The sequence below is a fragment of the Equus quagga genome, chromosome 8 (genome assembly GCF_021613505.1).
Source record: "Equus quagga isolate Etosha38 chromosome 8, UCLA_HA_Equagga_1.0, whole genome shotgun sequence".
Taxonomy (NCBI): domain Eukaryota; kingdom Metazoa; phylum Chordata; class Mammalia; order Perissodactyla; family Equidae; genus Equus; species Equus quagga.
The window spans coordinates 60,649,751-60,673,936 of record NC_060274.1 but is presented as its reverse complement, the minus strand read 5'-3'; the positions used below and the strand labels follow the sequence as shown (position 1 = coordinate 60,673,936).

The 24,186-nt window shown below is 34.2% G+C and overlaps 1 protein-coding gene across 11 annotated transcripts in view; it reads right to left on the bottom strand.

Annotated features, from left to right (window-relative positions):
* AKAP9 (A-kinase anchoring protein 9) overlaps nucleotides 1-24,186 on the bottom strand; it is a 159,818-nt gene that overhangs the window by 68,057 nt on the left and 67,575 nt on the right. For 10 of the 11 annotated variants that reach the window (XM_046669146.1, XM_046669137.1, XM_046669139.1 and 7 more), the window contains 7 exons: nucleotides 22,450-22,546; nucleotides 21,119-21,211; nucleotides 8,441-8,800; nucleotides 6,358-6,582; nucleotides 5,083-5,223; nucleotides 4,490-4,593; nucleotides 1,827-2,032 (listed from right to left, as the gene is read on the bottom strand). In XM_046669146.1, coding sequence (XP_046525102.1) covers nucleotides 1,827-2,032; nucleotides 4,490-4,593; nucleotides 5,083-5,223; nucleotides 6,358-6,582; nucleotides 8,441-8,800; nucleotides 21,119-21,211; nucleotides 22,450-22,546 — 1,226 coding nt within the window. The remainder of the gene's footprint in view (nucleotides 1-1,826; nucleotides 2,033-4,489; nucleotides 4,594-5,082; nucleotides 5,224-6,357; nucleotides 6,583-8,440; nucleotides 8,801-21,118; nucleotides 21,212-22,449; nucleotides 22,547-24,186) is intronic. The other variant, XM_046669145.1, reaches the window with a different exon arrangement.

The window sequence follows — 24,186 nt, the reverse complement described above, 5'->3', positions numbered from 1 at the left end:
TGGCACCACTTGTCAAGCCATGCTTTGGTAGGCGTCCCACATATAAAGCAGAGGAAGATAGGCACGGATGTTAGCTCAGGGCCAGCCTTACTCAGCAAAAAGAGGAGGATTGGCGGCAGATGTTAGCTCAGGGCTAATCTTCCTCAAAAAAAAAAAAAAGGAAAAGAAGCAGACAACATAGACATATTTAATCCATACTGAGATTAGATGTAGACATAACCTTGCAAGAAAGCAGGCTAGTAGATCAGATGTCCTTTTAAGTCTGCTTTCTCATAGAAAAGGAAGATAAATATAATCCTGTGTGCTTGAGTTAAATTACCAATTTATTCCTTTTTATAACTACAGGAACCCTGCTTTAGAAGCAAGTTTGCTGTCTTTTAAGATATGTTGTTTGCTGAACACTTTAGCAAACACTTTGAGAAATGTCTAAGAGAACTGCTAACAAAAAGAGCACAAAATATTTTTGTAATCTACAGAACATGGCTCCGAGTGTCTTTTGAATATGGTTTAGGTCTTAACAGTACAACAGCACAATCCCTCCCTGAAACCAGGGAAATAATTTATGAAATAATTGTTTTTAAAAAAGCATCATTTGATAAATACTTTTACAAGACCAAGAAAACATTACCTAATTCTTTTCTACACATCAAGATTCACATACTGAAATAAAATCACTCTTAAGAGCTTAACCAAGAGCGAAATTAATTTGAAAAATACTTCTACTAAGTTTGAAAAGAATGAATTTGAAAGGAAGTTTAAAAATACAGTATTATTTCAGCTCTTATTTTACTAAAAGCAGTTTTTAAAATTATCTTTGAACTCGACTGAGGAGTTTTAAAATAAATTTTACTTAAAATTTCAAATCAGTGCTTTCCTCTGCACTCAGAAACATGCTAGCAGCCAACCTGTAATTAGTAAACCTTCTGTAAGTGGGATTATTTCTTCTCATTCTCCACATGAAACAAACAGAATGCTCCCCAAAATTGCATAAACAGGCATTTTTAGAACATTGGCCTCTAACTGAGGAGAAGTGCTTGGGTGTGGAATGGTAGTGAAGTACAGGCTTGATCTTCTGATCCAAGAGTCCAGACCCTATCTTTCTCCATCTGACAAAGACTTTCCCCCCTTTTGATTTTCTGATTCCTTCTCCAGCAAGGAGTTGAAAAAAACAGGAGAGACTGGAGGTCAGCAATGTGAAAGTAAGAAATTCAAAGAGCCCAGCCCCTATAGCTGGAAGAAGGCAGAGTTAGGAAGATGGCTACATCCTGTCAGGACCTAACCTCTGGATCCACACACATTCTCTCTTACTTCAAACCACTTTTCCAAAAGGAAAAAAGGACTCAGAAGAGGATAAGTCCAAAGATAAGATTAAGCCTTGAGTTTCTTATACACTTTCTTCTAACCATCTCAACAGGTAAGATATTTGGTTCTCAAAAGCTCTTTATTTCTAACCTTTCTTTAATTTATAGGGTGGTTTCAGGATATCACCCACACCTCATAGATATTGCTAAGAGTCCTGAGTGGTGATGTGGAATGTTTCTTTTATTTGTGGAGAAATTAAACAGCCTCTAGCTTATGTAGCACAGTAGTCACCCTGAGTACGCATAATGACAACTCTATGACACACTCTTGCAAATGCTATACAATAATGGTGTTTTGAGAGTATTTGACAAATACTCTAATGTATTTGTGTTTGGAGGTCTTTTTTTGGGGAAATATTTTAATATTTTCTCTTCTGTATTTTCAACACATAGCAAAGTGTCTTGAACTGAGCAAAATTTATTGAAGGTAATGATGACGGTTTCAACAGCATATAAAACTAGTACCTCCTGTGTGTTCCTCATGGACACAAGACTTTAGAGGTGTCTCTGCTTCCGACCTCCAAATCAAGCTGGCAGATAACTGGCCTTTACTAGATCTATCTAGAATACCAAGGACATGGCGACCAATTGTTTCTTCAACAGCTGCTGTTGTCTTTACAACTTCCAAGAGGATCTTTAGAAGTCTGTTATTAGCTTTCTGGAGTGCATACCTGTATAAAGAAACATTTGTTAAAATTTAATATTTTTAAAGCAAACACTTTGCTTATGTCCCACAAAAAACGCACTATACTTGGCTTGAACAATAACATATCACATGATCCTCTCTACTCAAACAATATGCAATAGCACCTAAATTAAGTAATTTTTGTTTTTGATTTATTTCATAAGTATAATATAAAAGTTGTTTTCTTCGGGATAATTTTGGTCAGTCAGTGAACTATAACACTTTTTAAAACGTGCAGCATTTTATTGACCTGAAAGAAATCAAATCACTAAAGTTTTAAGCTAGCAGAACTTCCAGATTAGAAGAAAATTGTAAGAAGATGCAACAGTGAAGTTTTAAAAAGTGTGGTGGTACCCATGTATATGCAAGTTATTAACCATTTATGGTTATTCACATGTTTTGCATTTAATCTTTTTTGTGTCAAATTCCAATAGAAAAAATGTGTTAGTATTTCTGTAACTTCATGGTGATGATCTAGATGATTAAATTACAAAAACAGGCAGACTTGTTTTTAAAAAGGTCTATTGTACAATTCTACAGTCTGCCAACATCAGAGGAAATATCAGAGATCGTTTTTCATTGTATCTATTCCAGAGACAGAAACTTCTCAAGTTACATACATCCCACTTCAGCCAGCAGAAGGTACCTATTTTCAACCAAATGGAATTAATGGTGTGTCTCTCTTTTTTAAAATACAAGTCATACATTCTTATTCTCCAAAAATCAGAAAATACTGCTATCCACCTACCAAAATATCTGAGCACTCAGAGATAATCACTGTTATTTCAATGCCTGTCGTTCTAGACGTTTTTCCCTGTCTCTCATAAATATATAGACATTGTAGAAACAAAAATGTGATTATCCTGGACAAAGTGTTTTTGTAAGCTTTCTTTTTTGCTTAACATAAACCTCTTTCCAAGTCAAGAAATATATTTCCATAAATGGTGATTCAGAAGATTATCTGATTAATCTGAATAACTAAACAACTTTTTTGTTTAGTTCAGCTTAATTCAACAAAGGTACTACAGCAGCAAACTTTTTATTTAATACATGGAGACAAAATAAGAGACTTTCATGGTAAAGGACCTCTGCCTCAAGACAGTTTTTTCTCTCAACTTTACTTGGCGGGAGATCATCAACAATCAGGTTAGAAGATATCTGTTTTCACAGGCACATGACATAACTATTTTAAGACAAGGTAATAAATGGAAAAGTTTCCCTTTAGTATCTGCCAAGTGAAAGAGTTCTATTTTTGAACCTAGATCAAGTTCTCTGCTTACAAGACCACAAATATTAAAAATAAAACTGTAAATAATTTAATTAGTAGAAAGTCAGTCAAGAGTTTTCTTTAACTTTTTCTGAGGTTTTGTTCAGTCCCAAACACCCTAGGACTAGGATAATTGGAAATTATTTCTAAGTAAGAGCAATTATCAAAATTAATATGATGGTAAAAATAAATAAATATGAATACTCATTTTATCAGCACTCACTACAAAAATTCCTAAAAATTAAACACTGCATAATTTAAAGAATATACCAATTAGAGGTAAATAATATAAAATAAACAAAATGTTTATTTTATATTGCTATGGTAACTCTAATTTTCATACACTGTCTTTCTTGTTTGAGTTCCATACTGACTGTGCTCCATACTGATGATCCAATGGGGAAGCCAAAATCTTAGGGGCCAAATTCCTCCATGCAAGCTGAGGAAGGAGGTTAGGAGGACACAGAGGGTGGACAGTCACAGAGATTGAAAAGGAGGAAATTAAGTTAGTAGATATTAGTTTTAATTTAAAACTAAAGAAATTATTTTCATTTGAACAAACATTTTAAAATACTCTGCTTACAGTCTTTAATATTAATGTGGGGTAACTATTCTTATTTAATATTTTACATTTTTATATTAACCTCTACACAATCAAAGTTAAAGGAAAGTTTTGTTAACAGTGGATCATTAATTAATTCCTCTATAAAACTGGGATACGGATTAAAAGTTCTCATCTGGTTAGCAGAAAATGAAAGAAACTAAATGTAGACTATCACACAATATTTTTTCTCATCATAAACAAACGAGGGCATAGCTTATACTGACTGCATGTCCACGCAGTGAAAGAATAAACTCACAAGTATGATTGTGTTTTTTAGGATAAAAAATGGCACATGAGCAGAATCAAATTAATTGAGAAAGGTTCAATAACCACATAATACTTTAACATTTACTGAGTTAGGTATATGATGAACATCCAGTAAAAAAATTACTTTACATACAAAAGATTTTTAAAGTTTTGTCTATTTAATGATGAAAAATTGGTAATTCTTTACATATAGAGTACAACGTACAAACAAATGTACAAGATGAAAACAAGGACAAATAATGTTTATAACATTGAAAAAACTATTTCAATTCACTTAGTATTGAAAAAATACACATTCTCTATACCTTTCATTAGACAGAATATCAGGAGGCACATCTTCAGGTTTTCTGTCTAATTCCTTTTCTTTAAAGGTCTGCTCCTCAACTTCCCCTTGGTTTTCATTCCCATTCTGTTTAAGTTTGTGTAAAGGTAGAGAGGACAAGACAGAAAGAAAACCAGTCATCTTGGAAAAAGCATATCATTCTTCTATATTGTTATGAGATGAAACAGAAACCTCTGCTCGCAAAATAGACACTGTTTGAAATAATATTTAACTATATTTTATCAAGAGATTAGCATTATCACAAAAGATAAAACACTCTAGTGAACAAAGAGACAACTTTTTAATGGGTTTAAGCTAAGGCATGCTACAGTACTACAATAAAGTTTGTTAGGTTGCTCCTTGGCGAAACAGCAGTTGCTGCTATAGCAATGTCAGATTCAAATTACCTTAAATGGTATGTAAGGCATCTTGACTCCACCTACCTTACATGTAAGCAATTACAAATAAGTTAAGCTCAATACCTATAAAAAATACATTTCACACCAAGAACAAAGACAAACAGATCCTACTGCATTGTTGATCCACGGCTCCTAGGTGGGCCAAAGTCCATACTACCTGTGTTTGAGTACTGCTGTTGCGCAGCTCACAACACAGCTTCTCTCTTCCAGCTAGAGACAGCTGCTTTAGTGCTTCCAGCTCCTCTAAAAGCACCCTCTCTCTCTCTGAAACCAGGTTTTCATTATCTATTGAGGATCTCTAAATAAGAAAAAAAGGTCATGAGAGAATATTGTTTGCGATAGAAGAAAAAAGCAGAAATATTAAGCAGATTTCTTTTAACCCCCTAGGACCAGCAGGCCCTGGTTCTATCTATGGTTCATATTCCACGATAAAGGGTTAAAAGCATATATCAAGTTCAATGCAAAATTTGAAACTTAAAAAAAGCTAATTAAGGAAACTGTGCAGCTCAATTAATATTATTTTTGTATGCCAATTTTGCATTGAAAATTCAGAAGTTTAAATTCACAAAATGCGATGAAGAAAAGCAAAATTAATTTTTCCAAATGATATGCTTTCTTTTCCTATTATTCTAAATTTCTATGTTTTATATTCCTAATATTTCTGTATTTCCTAGCATTCTATATTTGAAAGAACATATTTCAACAATTCTCTATTTCTTCTCTCTAGTTTTACCTTAAGTTTCCAAAATTAAATTGAATAAATTTGTTTTTATAAGAACTTTTACATTAATATCTCTTGCTTTTCTACAATGATTTTGTGAGTATATTATATACAGCAATTGATAAGAATCCAGCTCCCAAATACCAAGGAGTACGTAAATTTAGTCAAGAAAGGGATGAGAATGTTATATAAATTTGCATTTCTCAAATCAAGAAGAGATGTTTCCCTGGAGAAAGTTCCAGAAACATACTACTTCAGATTTCCATTCACGATTAAAAAGATAGATTAAAGACAGATAAAGGTAAATCTTGGAGATGCTAATTGTTGGACTCACAAAACTATAAATGAATATGATAAAAATGAATATCAACCGCACCTCAGCAGAAAGAATTTCCAAAATTGTCAAAGTGCTTTTGCCATGTGTGGTCAATGGGATGATTAAAAAAAACAAAAAACAAAACCAATCTTGTAGCCACTTTTTCAGCGCCAGCAAAGGCAGATAAATAAAATGCACTCCAAAGTGATAATGCACTCCAAAGTTGAGTTAGGTGTCCCTAACAAGATGTAAGCTGTCATGCTGGTGGAGTCTGTTCCTGATGTTAAATATTCGTATTTATTCAGACCTTGGCAATAATTTTGACTTTTTAAAAAAGGCTGTATAAAGAATACTGCTATTTTAATTGGGGAGAAAAGGGACTCTAGGTCCCATACCTGGGCTAACTGTTTATTCAGTCTCTTAATCTCTTCTTGTAGTTGTTCCTGGTCTTCCCGTTGTCTCTCCATCTGGCGCATGTGTGCCTGCCTTAACAGTTCTGTTGCCTGTTGATGTTCTTGGTATTGTCGTACAAGTTCCTGCCTCATATCTTCCAACTGTTCTTCATTTAACATTAGCTGTCTAGAAGCATCCATGCTTGATACCAAAATCTCCTCATGGATCTATAACAGTTAAAAAAAAAAAAAACATAAAACATTTTGTGGAAATCTGTCAGCATCAGTGTTTTAAACAAATATGAAAGTAATTATACTATTAACCCCATAAAGCATCTAATTTTTAGTTTTCTTTTGTTTTGAGGAAATTAGCCCTGAGCTAACATCTGCCGCCAATCCTCCTCTTTTTGCTGAGTAAGATTGGCTCTGAGAAAACATCTGTGCCCATCTTCCTCTATTTTATAGGTGGGACACCTATCACAGCATGGCTTGATAAGTGGTGTGTAGGTCTGCGCCCGAGATCTGAACCAGTGAGCCCCAGGAAGCCGAAGCAGAGCACACAAACTGAACTGCTATGCCACTGGGCCAGCCCCTAAAGAATCTGATTTTTAATTCTCATTATTAAACTAAAACATAAGTAATTTGAAAAGATATTTGTTGTAATTATAATTCCAAATCAACATGAAGTTAATTACCATTATATATGTTATTCTCCAAAAGCAAAAATAGCTTTTTATCGGTTAGTTTAGAGGTAATCTAATTCTAAGAGAGAAGAATAAAGAAAGATACTCAAGATTTCTTCCACTCTTAATGAAGCTCTAACTCCACTATTCCTCTTAACATTTATGATGGGGAAATAATATAAATGGAATACTTATATTTTAAAATCAAACATAAAACAATAAATTTTACCTATTTTATCTATATTATGCAGTGGTCATCAAGGTAATACAGAGAACTGCTTGATAAGAGACAATCTTCAATAATTTTTATTTGGAAATAAGAGCTCATATTCATAAGGAGTCAACTCCTTAATGGATTTCTACGACTTCAATTCCTGAAGAGCTACTACTCAAATGAATCATCCTGCCTTGAACAGTTGTTGGTAAATCAAAAAGGTTTTCATGAATATCTCACAAGTTCTGCACTTCATAAAGAGATGACAACTTTTTGAACATGCCTCTAAACAAGACATAACCTATCCTGAACATAATCAGAAATTTGCATTTAGATAAATTTAAAAGAAGTAGGATTTATTACTTTCTGTTAAAAGCACAAAGAGTTGCGGTACAGACACAGATCCTCCATTAATGAATAAGTAAAGAGACAGAGAATTAGCATACAGAGTAGAATGCTTTAAATTGTCTTCCTAAATAGTTAGGTATTTTCTTGTGTTGTTATCATATTAAATTAAACAAATCCTTTATTTATACATATTGCCAAATTGTAGTATAATTAATCTTGAATTGACTGAAATAAAATTAATGTCAATATAACTTACAATGATATTTTACCATGCACAATGTGTATAAGACAATCGAGAATACTATGAACCAGACTTGTTTTATTTAATAATATTAAATTATTTATTCACATACCTTTACAAGTAATAAAATACATTCGTAATATGAAACTTAAGTCAAGACTAGATTTGATACAGCTGGCCTTCCATATCTGCAGGTTTCACATCCACAGATTCAACAACCACAGATGGAAAAGTCTGTGATGACTGTGTCTCTACTGAAAATGTACAGACTTTTTTTCTTGTCATTATTCCCTAACCAATATACTGTAACAACTATCTACATAGCATTTATATTGTATTAGGCATTATAAGTAATCTGAAGATGACAAAGTATACAGAAGGATGTGAATAGATTATATGCAAATACTACATCATTTTATATACGGAACTTGAGCATCTGTGGATTTTGGTATCCACAGGGGGTCCTGGAACCAATGCCCTGCAGATGCTGAGGGAGGACTGCACTTTCCTTCTCCATCAAGCAACATTACTGCTAATATTTTTATAATGAAGGAAGTCACAATTTTTTATAAGTCTTTCTATTCAAGGAAGCATACTTACAGATTCTCTGGCTATAAATGTTTTATCTTTGGAGAATATTTCTTCTGAAATAGTCAGTTCATGGTCCTTCAATTCTAGTATATCGTCCAGATTATCATTATTTGATAAGAGAACTTCCTTTCCATCTTCTCCTAACTCTTTACTAAGTGGTTTAAATTCTTCTTTAAATTTCATGTCTGCTGCCTTGAAAGTCTGAAAACCAAGCTGACCCTGTGATAATTTCATTTCATTTAAACAACGTTCTTCTTCTTGCTGACAGAGAGCCTGTGCTTGTTTTGATGATGTAGTATCTTCCTTTTCCCCAGATATTCTAGTTAGTTCAGTTTGTTGGGCAAATGCTATGCTCATTGACACAATGACCTATGGAAATAAACAAAAAAGGATTAGATTTATAAACACCAGCAGGAATTAAAAAAGCAAGCTACCACTCAAAATTATATGAATTAGAAAAAAAGTATGGCCTTATGGTTTTAAACTAAGAAATTCTATGCAAAAATGATACAGAGATAAAGATTCTCTCTTTTATAGTGAATCAAATGCCAAAGTATTTTACAGCTCGCCTCTTTAAATTAAAAAAAACTAAAAAACTTTTCTTACTACAACAACAATTAATCTTCAGTACATAAATTAGAAAGAAGGACATAACAGCCCTTATATTTCTCTTTTCCAAGAAAAATCACTAGTAACACTTTAGTAAATACAGTCCAAATCTTCTTCCTCTTCTTCTTTATACACAGATGCGGATATGAATAGATACAGATATGCATTTTTCTCATAAAAAAGTAGTCATATTCGAATACTGTAATACGTTTTTATAGCTTAACTATAGTAAATATCTTTACAAGTCAAGAAATACATTTCTCTGTAATTTTCAATGGGTTTAAAGTTTCATATTATATAGATGTATTACAGATTTTTTTAATTAATTCTCTGTGTTTGACATTTAAATTCATTCCATTCTACTAACACTATGTTAAACACCACTGTGATGAAATCTTTGTAAGTCTATCATTCTGATTTCCTTATAGTAAATTCTCAGAAATGGAACACTAGGTTTGTGTGATTGGTAAGTAAGATTATACAATTCAATCTAATCCAATGTGACTTTCCACTACAACTATGATCCTGAATATGCTTATTTCAGTCCCACCCAGTACTTAGAAATTCTCACCAGCAGCCTTGGCTCTGACAAGTGCAAGTCTTTGAGAACCAACTGCATCAATAACTTTATTCCAAGTCTCATCTCCAAAGATAATTTGCAATGGGGGAAGCTTTGGCATAAACTAAGAAAGCATGCCTGGGATTCAAAACTTTTGTGCCCATTGACCTTCAACTTTCTCTGTTTTCCCTGTTGGTCCAGGCTGTATAATTGGACTATCGCTTTAATGTCATTTCTGGAACCTGATTTGCCTATCTTGGGTCCTGCTAGCCTCCTTCTTCCCTGATGTTATGTCCTCTAGCTGTTGAATGAAGTCCTGCTTCAATAATACTGATGATAAGTAGTACAAAACAATAAAAGCAGCAGCAATCATTATTAAACCTTGTATTATTTTCATTTAATCTTACAATCTAGGTACTGTTATTACCCCAATGTAATAAATAAGGAAATGAAGAAGAGATATTAAGTAATTTGACCCCAAAGCAAATAAATGGTGGAAGCTGGGGTTTGAAATCTTGCAGTCTTACCTAAGCTTATTTTCTAAAGTGTAACATTATACTATTACTTCCACATCTGAAAAATCTACCTAGAAGTACAATGCTAAAACTGACTTTGGAGGAATAATTATCATAGCAAGAGTCAATGCTGAGAGACTTAGTGTAGCAAGATTAGGAGCCATGTCAAAGATCATACATCAAATAAATGTTAGAGCAGAGATTTGAATCAAAATGTGGCTAACTATAGAACTCAAGTATCTTAAACACTACATATATTATACTGTTTCTGCCCAGACAACCTCACTATAACATCTCACCTAACAAACTGGACCTCCTGAATGCCCATGCTAGCTCAGACAGATCCAGGGTTTGGTAATGATGTTCCAGACAATGTCATCTGGAAAATATGCCCATTATAGCAAAGAGAAAGATGAAAGAATTAGTGGGCCAGGCAATAGAGCTTAGCAAAACATACTTCAGTCTTCTCTAACTAGTGATCAAGACTCTAAGACTGGCTTTTACTTTATTTTATTTTATTTTTTGAGGAAGATTAGCCCTGAGCTAACATCTTCCGCCAATATTCCTCTTTTTGCTGAGGAAGACTGACCCTGAGGTAACATCAGTGCCCATCTTCCTCTACTTTATATGTGGGACGTCTACCACAGTATGGCTTGCCAAGTGGTGCCGTGTCCACACCCAGGATCTGAACTGGCAAACCCCGGGCCGCTGAAGTGGAACATGAGCACTTAACTGCTGCACCACTGCGCTGGCTGTGGCTTTTACTTTAATATCCTGTCTTGAATCAGATCTGCTTGTCCCTTTGTCTCTCAATACTAAGAATGCAATGTGGAAAGACAAAAAGAGTAATAATACAAAAGAGAGGCAAAGAGATATGAAGGACAGAGTGAGAAGATCAACCAACATCTAATCAGAGTTCCAGGAGGAAACAGTGGAAAGGAAATATTGCATGAGCTATTTCATGAAAATATTTCATGAGCTCAGCTAATGGGTGAGAATATAGAAAATACCACTCCTAAAAGTCAAGAAGACCAATGAATCATAGAAGGACAAATAGAAAGATCTTAAAGTTTCCAGAGAACAGAGAACAGAGATGTATTACCTATGAGGAAACAACAACGAAAATGAAAAGGACTTTCTCAGCACAAACAAGGGAAGTCAGAAAACAATGAATGTTATCTTTAAAGTTCTGACATAAAAATAACTGTCAATTCCAATGGTTAAAATAACCATCTCTCATGAATAAAAGCAAAATAAAGACATAAAATAGACAAATAAAAACAGAGTTTATGCCCAATAGATCACCAGTAAAAGAACTTCTAAAGGATGTCTCTCAAAAAGCAGAAAAATGATCCTGGAAGAACGGCTTAAGATGCAAAAAGGATTAGAGCATTAAAATTTTTTTGTAAATATGTGGATAAATCTAAACAGTGATGGGTATAAAGCAATAATAATTGTATCTAAATTGTAGAATAAAAATACACAAGACAGAGACTTGTAACTGTGGTGAGCATAAAGTCAGCCCACTACAGCCTCTCTCTTCCACTGATTACAACTAAAATCTCTGAACAAAATACAAAAACAACTACCTGAGAACTCTGAAAATTAAACAAAAGCAAGCAAACAGCAGAGGGAATCAAAACTTGGAGAAGAGATCTGTATGGGGAAAGTGAAACACAACTTGTGGTCTGAAACTAACCTGGCTGTCTATTTAAAAAAAAAAGAAATTAACATTCTCCAGAGGATTATAAGAGTCTACACAAGACAATATTCAAAATGTTCAATATATAATTCAAAATTAGACGACATACAATTTGTTGTATGTCAAATTTATTGTCAGCAGGTCTTCTCTAACAGAAATGTTAATGTTAAGGTTTTTAAGCTGAAAGGAAATAACATCAGAGGGAAACCTAAAGTTCGAACAGCAGAATACACATTCAAGTATGGAGCATTCAACCAGACAGAACATATTTTGGACAACAAATTTAACTGAAGTGAAATCACAAAAGGTATGTCTGACCACAAAGAAATTAAACATTATTATATTAATTAAGTTAATCAACTGGAAGATATGTGAAAATCCCAAAAATGTAGATAACAGCAAGTTTCTAAATAACCCATGAATCAAAGAGGAGGTCATAAGAGAAATAAAATACTTGAATGAAAATTTGTGGAATGCTCCATAAAGGAGTGCTTAAAGGGAAACTTTTAGCATTAAATGCATATATTAGAAAAGAAGAAAGGTCTTTCATGAAACTAGAAAAGAACAGCAAATTAAAACCAAAGCAAGCAGAAACAAGTAAATAATATAAGAACAGGAATCAATGAAAATAAATAAGAAAACCCAAAAGCTGGATCCTTGAAAATATCAACACAATTGATAAACTTCTGGCGAGACTGACAAAGGATCCCACAGAAAGGCACAAATATGTGGAGATTAAACAACATGCTATTGAACAACCAGTGATCAATGAGGAAATCAAAGGAGGAATCAAAAAATACCTGGAGACAAAGGAAAATGAAAACACAACACATCAACTCTTATGGGATGAAGTAAAAGCAGTACTAAGAGGGAAATTTTCAGCAATACAGGCCCACCTCAACAAACAAAAAAATCTCAAATAAGTAATCTCAAACTACAGCTAACAGAACTAGAAAATGAAGAACAAAGACCAAAGTCAGAGGAAGGAAATAATAAAAATTAGAGCAGAAACACATGTAATAAAGAAAAAAAAACAACAGAAAGGATCAATGAAACTAAGAGCTGATTCTTCGAGAAGATAAACGAAAGTGACAAACCGTTAGCCAGACTCACTAAGGAAAAAAGAGACAAGGTGCAACTAAATAAAATTAAAAATGAAAAAGGAGAAATTACAATGGATACCACAAAAATAAAAGGATTATAAGAGAATACTATGAAAAACTATATGCCCACAAATGGGATAATCTAGAAGAAATGAACAAATTCTTAGACTCATACAACCTCCCCAAACTGAATCAATCAGCAAGAAATAGAGAATTTGAATAGACCAATCACAAGTAATGAGACAGAAATGGCAATCAAAAACCTTCCAAAAAACAAAAGTCCAGAACCAGATGGCTTCTCTGGAGAATTCTACCAAACATTCAAAGAAGATTTAATATCTATTCTCAAACTATCCCAAAAAATTGAAGAAGACAGAATGCATCCTAGCTCATTCTACGAGGGCAACATTACTCTGATACCAAGACCAGACAACGACAACACAAAGAAGGAAAATTACAGGCCAATATCACTGATGAACATAGATGCAAAAGACCTCAACAATATATTGGCAAACCAAACACAGCAACACATTAAAAGGATCATACACCATGACCAAGTGGGATTTATAGCAGGGACAAATGGATGGTTCAGCATCCACAAATCAATCGATGTGACACACCACACTGACAAAATGAGGAATAAAAATCACACAATCATTTCAATAGATGCAGAGAAAGCATCTGACAAGATCCAACATCCATTTATCATTAAAACTCTCAACAAAATAGGTACAGAAGGAAAGTACCTCAATATAATAAAGGCCATACATATCAAACTCACAGCCAACATCATACTTAGTGGTGAAAAACTGAAAGCCATCCCTCTGAGAACAGGAACAAGACAGAGTACTCACTCTCACCACTCCTATTCAACATAGTACTGGAGGTTGTGGCCAGAGCAATTAGGCAAGAAAAAGAAATAAAAGGTATCCAAATTGGAAATTAAGAAGTAAAATTCTCACTGTTTGCTGATGATATGATATATATGGAAAACCCTAAAGAATCCACTAGAAAACTTAGAAATAATCAACAACTACAGCAATATTGCAAGGTACAAAATCAACTTAAGAATATTGGTTGCATTTCTACACATTAATAAGGAACTAACAGAAAGAGAACTCAAGAATACAATCCCATTTACAACTGCAACAAAAAGAATAAACTATCTAGGAATAAAATTAACGAAGGAGGTGAAAGAGTTATACAGTGAAAACTATAAGACATTACTGAAAGAAATCCAGGAAGACATAAAGAAATGGAAAGATATTCTCATGGATTGAAAGAATAAACAGTTAAAATGTCCATACTACCCAAAGCAATCTACAGATTCAATGCCTTTCCAATTATAATCCCAATAACATTCTTCATGGAAATACAACAAAGAATCCTAAAATTCATATAGAAAAACAAAAGACCCCAAATAGCTAAAGCAATCCTGAGAAAAAAGAACAGATGTAGGCATCACAGTTCCTGACTTCAAAATATACCACAAAGATATAGTAATCAAAACAGCATGGTACGGGTACAAAAACAGACACACAAATCAATGGAACAGAACTGAAAACCCAGAAATAAAACTACACACCTATGGAGAGCTAATCTTCAGCAAAGGAGGCAAGAACATAAAATGGAGAAAGCAAAGTTTCTTCAATAAACGGTGTTTGGAAAACTGGACAGCTACACACAAAAGAATGAAAATAGATGATTATCTTACACGACGCACAAAAAATTAACTCAAAATGGATTAAAGACTTGAAGGTAAGACCTGAAACCATGAAACTCCTAGAAGAAAATATAGGCAGTACACTCTTTGACATCAGTCTCAGAAGCATCTTTTTGAATAGCATGTCTATTCCGGAAAGGGAAACACAAGAAAAAATTAACAAGTGGAACTAAATCAGACTAAAGGGCTTCTGCAAGGCAAAGAAAACCATGAACAAAATGAAAAGACAATCCACCAACAGGGAGAAAATATTTGCAAATCATATATCCAACAAGGGGTTAATCTCCAAAATGTATAAAGAACTCACACAACAACAACAAAAATCCCGACTAAAAAACGGGCAGAGGCTATGAACAGACATTTTTCCAAAGAAGATGGCCAATAGGAACATGAAAAGATGTTCAACATCACTAATCATCAGGGAAACGGAACTCAAAACTACACTAAGATATCACCTTACACCCATTAGAATGGCTAGAATAACCAAGACAAAAAATAACAAATGTTGGAGAGGATGTGGAGAAAAGGGAACCCTCATACACTGCTGGTGGGAATGCAAACTGGTGCAGCCACAATGGAAAATAGGAGATTTCTCAAAAAATTAAAAATAGAAATACCATATGACCCAGTTATCCCACTACCGAGTATTTATCCAAAGAACATGAAATCAACAATATAAATAGACCTAGGCACCCCTATGTTCACTGCAGCATTATTAATAATAGCCAAGACATGGAAGCAACCCAAGAGCCCATCAACTGATGAATGGATAAGGAAGATGCAGTATGTATATATACAATGGAATACTACTTAGCCATAAGAAAAGACAAAATCATCCCATTGGCAACAACATGGATGGAACTTGAGGGTATTATGTTAAGCAAAATAAGCCAGACAAAGACAAACACTGCATGATTTCACTCTTATTGGAAGATAAACACATGGCTAGGAGAACAGATTAGTGGGCACCAGAAGGGAAGGGAGTTGGGGGGAGGGAAAAAGGGGTAACAGGGCACATAGTACAGTGATGGATAACAACTAGTGTCTTGGTGGTGTGCACGATGCAGTCTATATAGTAACTGATACATAATAATATAACTTCAAATTACACAATGTTACAAACCAATATGACCTCAATAAAATAATTTTTAAAAATATATAGATCCCACAGACATTAAATGAAAAGGGATATTATGAACAATATTACCAATATAAATTCAGCAGCTTAGAAAAAATGGACCAAATCCTTGAGAGACACAAACTACCAAAGCTCAGTCTAAAAGAAATAACTGAATAAAACAAAGCTATTAAGGAAATTGGATTCATAGTTTAAAAAAAACTTTCCGGGGCTGGCCCTGTGGCTGAGTGAAGTTCGCTAGTTCCGCTTTGGCGGCCCAGGGTTTTGCTGGTTCGGATCCTGGGCGTGGACATGGCATGTGGACTTGTCAGGCCATGCTGAGGCGGTATCCCACACGCCACAACTAGTAGGACTAATAACTAAAATATACAATGATGAACTTGGGGGATTTGGAGAGGGGAAAAAAAAAGCAGAAAAAAAAACTTTCCAACAAGTAAAATTTCAGGCTCAGCTTGATTCACTAGCAAATTCTTCAAAATATTTAAGGATAAAATAACGCCAATTTTACATAAATTCTTCCAGAAAATAGAAGGAATATATTTCAACATTTTATGAGGCCCGCATTATGCTGATATCAAACAAGGACATTACAAGAAAATAAAACTACAGATAATTTTATAGACATAAATATCCTTGACAAAATGTAAGCAAATAGAATCCAGCAATATAAAAAGGAAGAGACTGTCTCCAAAAGGTTATGAAGAAACTTTGCAGGTGATAGAAATGTTTTATATTTCAATTGTGGTGTTGGTGTCATAACTGTAAACATTGGTTAAAACTCACCAAGTTTTGTGCTTATAATTGGTGAATTTCATTGTATGTAAATTATACCTCAATAAAGATGATTACCAACAACAAAAATCTGACCATATGTTAAGTTAGAAAGGAAGCTTTTGAAACAGAAAAATTGGTATAAAAATCACCTTCTTTTGTATATGCATTTAGATTAGAAATGAGTAACAACAAGAATTAAAAGAACTGTGTAGTTTGGAAACTAAAAAAACAGACTTAGCTACCCTGTATTCCCTCCTTTACCATTTACTATATCATCTAACCAACTCCACCTGTGGTTACGATGAACTCTGCCCACTCCGTGCCTATGGAGCTGAACTTAACTGAGGAGAAAAACAGAAATCCAAACAAGCTGACTGGTTTCATTTTAAATTCACCACCACCACCACCCTTGAAATGGGCCCTTAATGATATAGAGAGATTCTAGTCAATTTCCCTTGTCTTTTCCATTTCTTATTCCTTCTCCTAGACAGCCCTTTCCTCTCTCCTTAATGCTCTCATGTCTTCTCTTCCCTTCTCATTCTCAACTGCTGACCTAGCTTCTTATTTTAATAATAGAAGCCATCAGCAGAGGAACTTCCACAGGCTTCAAATAACAGATCTGAAAACGTACCTGAATCATGAACCAAATATTCTCTGCCTTCCTTCCTATTATCATGGATTAAACTGCAACGCTCCTATCTAATGGTAACCCTCCAGGGGGTCACACCTTCTCTGATCTACTCAAGGACACTATTCCAGCAACTGTTCCTCCCTCATCAATCACTTCTATTAGTGTAGAAATACGATGTGACATCTCTCATCTTAAACAAAAGCAAAACAGCAACAACAAAAATTCACCACTTGACTCCCTACATCAACCTGTTAGCTACCCTTTAGCTATCACTATTTCTTTGCTCCTCTTTCAAGTAAAATCTCAAAACAGTTTCTCTTCATTCTTCTCCTTCACGCGTTCTCAAATCCAATCTAATCATAGTTTGTCTTCACTACCCCAGCAAATATGTCCTTGTGAAAGTCAGCAATGATTTCACATTGTAAAATTCAATAATTGATTTGCAGTTCTAATCTTTCTTATCAGAAACATATCACACAGTTTAATAAATTTTCTTCGTGATACACTTTTATTACTTAGCTTCTGTAAGGCAATTTTTTTCTTCCCATATTTAATTTACTGCTTTCTCCATCTCTTGTTCTTCCTCATTTCTCTGACCTCTAAACACTGGCATTCTCCAGACCTGTACTCTACCTGCTCACTGTATCAGTTTTCTTCAATTTGTTTCACAGCAACCATGGTAAACACACACATAACAATAAAAAACATTTTATATTGTGACCCAAAGCATACCTAGGTACCTGTGTGTCTTTATATAATTAAAAATTTCCACTAATATTAAAATCCTGGTCCCAAACCAATAAATTGATTTCATGTCTTAAAAATGAGTTACAATCTACAGTTTGAAAAACACTGCCCTACATAGTAACTACCATATTTTCATATCTAGTTTTATCCTATTTCCTGAACTCTAGATTTATATATCCAACCACTTCTTCAACATTTATATTTAGACATTTAATAAGAGCTTTACATTTCATGGGTCAAAAGCTGAATTCTTAAGTTTCCCATTCCTCTTCAAAAACTACTCCTTTGCAGTCTTTTCCCTCCTATATCTGACACTTAAGTAAATAGCAAACTCCAATTTTCTAGTTGCTTAGGTCAAAAAACCTGGAGTAATATTTTTTCCTGAAGGGCAGGTCATTGGCTTCTTTTCTCTGTATTTCTTCCTCCTGTAACCAGTTACATCTGCTGAGGGGATAAATATGTGCCAGGATTTCACAATATTTCACCAAACAGGTCCCACGAATATGCGGGTGGCAGGACTGAATCAAACCGTCCTCGAACTCAGCAGAGCTGGCGGTTGGGCAAGTGACCTTCACACTCTTGCCAATTTTCTTTGACTACCTCTCCGAGACGTCTTGTTGGAATACGTTAAATCTTGACTTTTCTCTTTCTCTTGCATCACACTTTCTTAAAAGGTGTTCAATCTGTCATCTTCATGATTTACTCGCTCACTTCCTTCAAAGTTCTCCTCTAATATCACTTCAAAAGTGAGGCCTTCTGTGATATCCTTATATAAAATAACACCATCTCACTCCTCATGGAATTTTCCCAGTGCTATTACCCAGGTTTGCTTTTTCTTCAAAGTACTTATCACCATCTGTATATTGTCTATCTGCACCAACTAGAATGTAAGGTCTATGGGAACAAAGATTTCATCTCTTTCTCACTTTGCTATACTCCAGCATTTGGAACAATGCCTGGCAGTGAAATGTAAATGAATGTCTAATTTTCAGTAGTACGTACACAAATCACAGGCTGAATCTAATGTGATCTATACTGGGAATCACCATCCCTATTGGGCTTCTTCTATATACCTTGTGGTTTTAAAAGAATGGTTCTCTGCTGTAGTGGCATCCAATATACAAAACAGAGGAAGATTGGCAGAGATGTTGGCTCACGGACAATCTTCTTCAAGCAAAAAGAGGCAGATTGAGGGCTGGACCCATGGCTGAGTGGTTGGGTTCATGTGCTTCACTTTGGCGGCCCAGGGTTTTGCTGGTCCAGATCCTGGATGCGGACCTAGCACCACTCATTAAGCTATGCTGAAGTGGCATCCCACACAGCACAACCAGAAGGACCTACAACTAGAATATACAACTACATCCTGGGTCCACTTTGGGGAGAAGAAGAAAAAAAAATAGATTGGCAACAGATGTTAGCTCAGGTGCCAAAAAAAAAAAAAAGAGGCAATGGGCAACCGATGTTCACTCAGGGCCAATCCTCCTCACAAAAAACAAAACAAAACAAAACCAGGGGCCAGCCCAGTGGTGTACTGGTTAACTTCACGTGCTCCACTTCAGCGGCCTGGGGTTTGCAGGTTCAGATCCCCAGCACAGACCTAGCACCACTTGTCAAGCCATGCTGTGGCAGCATCCCACATAAAATAGAGGAAGATTGGCAACAGATGTTAGCTTAGGGCCAATCTTCCTCACAAAAACAAAACAAAACAACAATCACAAAAAACGAATGGTGCTCAATGTTTTAAAACAACAGTTCTCAATCTTTTTCCAAGATGAGAGATATCACATCGTATTTCTATGCTAATAGATTCAATGTGAGGAGTATAGGAAAGAGCATAATCCCATCAGTACTGGTAACTAATGTCAACAATCTATATATTCTAGGATCAAGCTAGGCCATCAAATGTCTCTTAGACCACAGTACCTTGGCTGCCTTTGGAACAGTTTTCATTGATCTGCACTTTGGTGCTTTGCTACTGGCTTCGATGAATGATGCTTTACAAAACATATTTATATCATCACCATTATCACAGTAAAAAGAGTAGTTTAAAAATATCATTTATCATCTACTAGGTGCTTTATATGTATCAGTTCACTGAATCCTTGTAAGCATTACTATTATTCCTATTATACTCCTCTTTTAACAATGAGGGAGCTGAGACTCAGAAGGTAAGTAACTTTCCTAAGATCATAAACGTGGTAAACCAGAAGAATTAAGTATTTAGAGCATAGTATATCCTATACCAAACCTCATGCTCTTAATTGCTATACTATGATGCCCTGCTATAACATTCTACCTGAGAAATTCATGTAAGAACTAAGTTCCAGAGAAAGTCTGCATTTCTCTAAAGAACTAGACAATGATAGCTATATAAAAGTGTCAGTGCCTCACTGTTTACTTTACTCTCCAAGAACTAAACACTCAATTCACGTATATAAGTGAATAAGTCTTTATGGCCCATATAGTTCCTTGGGTCTTGACCTCTTCATCTAATTTACATTTAACCTAATTCTTTATACATTTCCTGTATATCCTATCATCCATCTTTAAAATGCATATACTCCACTGGGATTGTTATATTAGAACACTTGAAACATTATAAAATAAGCAGGCAAACTCAGCTGTTCCAATATAAGAACCCAATCAGGTACACATGTTTTAAAAGAGAATATAAGGCAAAAGAAATGGAATCGCAATGGTAGACTGGGTGATATGTTTGGTATTCAAGAGTTTAAAAGAATGGCTCTGGGCATAGCAGCTAAGAGTATCTATAGTCACTCAGATTACAGTAACTTCTCTGGGAGGAGGTAAGCAAAGGTAATATATAAAAGACCAACCACTTTCTTTCTCATTTCCTACCATATAGCCCAACTTTAAGGAAGGCCAAACTCCTTCGTAAGGTACTACTCATAAGGTAACAACTTAATAAAGACTTATTTTGGCATCCTGAGAAGTTTCTAATTACTATTCTACATCAACACAAGAATCTTTTCTCAAAGAAAAATTCACAGAACATTGTACTTAAAGGCAATTGTTGTTGATAACAGTATCGACAACTTAAAGATGAGCTATGTATAAAATTTCTAACAAAAAATAAAGTGCATTACTATCAGTAAAATCTATGTTTTTTGAATGCTCAAAGAGAATATAAACCACAATAATCTTTTGGACAAACTATAAACTTACCTTAGCTACTTCTTCTTCTAATCGTTCTTGGTATTGCCTTTCCAGCAATGTAACCATATTTGTTTCCTGTTTCACTCCAAATTCACCAGAAAACTAAAAAGCAAAATATGACATACTTATTTACACTAATTATACACTACTTATTTTTAAACTACTACTCTAAAATATCCTCAGATCATCACTATTTCTTAGAAAACTTCTGAGAAATTTCAGTAAATAATTTTCAGTTCTGTTCTCTTAATTAAAAACAGTAATTCTGGTGAATAATTCTAGTCTATAATTCTACTAAATAATTGTACTTACTACTGTGAACTTAACAAAGACAGAAAGTGAGAAATATATTTACAACTATTAACATATAGTTCTAGGATGGGATAAAGATACTTCTTCAATATAATTAATAAGATGTGTGTGTATTTGATTTTAAGTAATGTTAACAGCATCTTTCTTTGCTTATTAATTATAAGCAAATTTTCTTTTCTTCTTGGTACTTATTAATAGTACCCAATTTTCTACAAAGACAAATTACTTTTATAAATAGAAAAAACCATAAATGGTTTTTTAGAATGCAAACGTTCTCAGTATGGAAGTATTTCTTTATTTACCAATTATCTGAATGTCATCTGAACAGCAGTCCATATAGGAGTGTGAAAGAGTTAAGAATGTGGCCAACATCTCTCCTCTGTATCCTGAGTAAGAGAGGGCATTCTTTATTTTCTGCAGGACTTAAGAACGAAAAATCTACTAAGTAAAGACCAGGGTTCGCAGTTATAAGTTTGAGAAAAGTGGCCACAAATTGGCAATATATACAATGTTGAGGAAAGGCAGAAGGTGATTTAGCTAGATGGCATATACTGTAAAAGATGAAGAGCTTTTCTATATCATATAAATGATGCTTTTATATATCATATAAATGTGCTGAAAGAAACGTCATCCACTGTCCCAGCCCTAGCATCTTGAATTTTGGGGATTCCTAAATGCTATTCTAAAGATGGTCTGGTCCAGCCTCCCCTGGTGGGAAGACAAGCTGTTGGCCAGGGCACTGAAACTAATTTGTTACACAGTCCATGTTATACAAAACAGCACAAATTTTAAACCAGAATATGTTTAGGAGGAAAACCCCTCAATTTTAACTTTCTCTGTGTTTCTCCTATGCTATGAAAATACATTAAATTACTTATATACTCTTCTGGTTCTTTTATATAAGGTATTATCTTCATATTTTTTATGCTTACTTCTCAGCAACTATTTATTGGATAATTACTAAACCACAGACATCAAATGATAGTAAGAAAAAAATCAGTGTACGTAACAGTTTAAAGATATAATACCTCTATTGTACCATCAATGTTCTGTTTTAGACAACTTCCAGGGTATACTGTTTTCTGTATGTCAGATTCAGTAATTATCATTGAGTCAACAGGGAAACTAAAATATAAATAAAAGAGAATGAAAGAATTAGAGTTGTGTGTGAGTTTTACTGTTAGACCAAATTTATAGCATGCATAAAATGTGTTTTAGGTCGGGGGAAATAAAAAGGATAGGTCAAGAGTTATAGGTATTGTAACTTAAATGATATTTTTAACTAATTTTTGACTAATTTTGACTAATCATCATTGTGACACTTAAAAGTAAAGTAACACAATTGAATAATAGAGTATTTTAACAGATCACCATTCAATTTCACGCCATTTTATAGTCTACTACAAATGTATGACATGGAGCTATTTATAGGTACATTTTTAAAAAGTTATCTGATATTATTGAGTAAAAAAGTTTGTAAAATCTCATTTTTATTAAAAAATTATTTTCACACACACATATATACACATAGAAAAAAGTCTGGAAGAATATATATCAAAAGTAACAATGATTACCTCTCGTGGAAATGGGGAGCAGTGACAGTGAAGGGAAGATTCTTAATTTATACCTAGTCACTTCTGGATTTCTTTGTTTTTAATCTATTCCCCTGTATCTTTTGGTATTCATGACTTTATTCTGTATTGCTTTATAAGCATTCACTATTTTGCAAAAGAAATTTCTTAAAATACTTAATTGGGGTCATAAAAACAAGATTAATATTTAGGAACCGAGGGAAAAAGATTAAAGGGGTAAATTATAATTTTCTTTTTAGCTAATACAATTTCTCACGCCCATTTTCACGTGCGCCCATGTTGCCTTCTTATTTCCACTCTCCTCTTGCCCAGTTCTTCCTGTGCTCTTCTAACTTTCATTTTGCCCCAAATTGGCCAGATACAAGTTGTCATTGTCCCAGTTCATAAATTACATAACTAACCCCCTAGTGATAAACATTTGGTTGTTTCTACATGTTCACTATTCAAATAATGCTACAGTATAAATGCTCATAAATATATCTTTGCACACATCTGTGGATGTTTTTATATGATAAAATCTTATAAATGTTAGGCTTCATATTTAAAATTTTAATATAATGCCATATTCCAAAAAGTTACATTATAATTTTATTCCCATAACAGTATCATTTAAGCATTTTCTCAAAACTTCAGCAATATAGTGTTGTAAGCAGTCTTAAAACTTCGTTAGAACGTGTACGTCTATATTTTTGAGATTACACATTCTTTCAAATATTACTGGCCATGTAAGTTTGCTCTGCTGTGAAATGACTATTCATGTGTTCTAAGTTCATGTTAAACAACTGTAAAAACTTGTTTTCCTTGTCTTTCTTCTCTGCTCTTTCCTGGTTCTTCTCTCTCACCATTTTGTCTGTTTCCTCATTGCTTCTTGCATATACTATTCTGATCTTTGGCTTCATGTCTTGATTCTTATTTTCATTGCCTAGAAATTCCTCCTGATTATTTTTCCTCCTATTAAGACCTAAACTCCAAAAATTGCTACTTAGTCCACAATGATGTCATTCTGTAGCTTTATTACATTTGAAAGTGTTCATCTCAAATTCACAAAAACAGTCTGGCTAAAACTGAGTTCACTGCTCCCCTCTTACATTGAGGTCCTACTCCCCACTTGCCTGCTTTCTCTACTTGTATGAATGCACTGTTATTCTCCATATTCTCTAGGTCAAACACCAA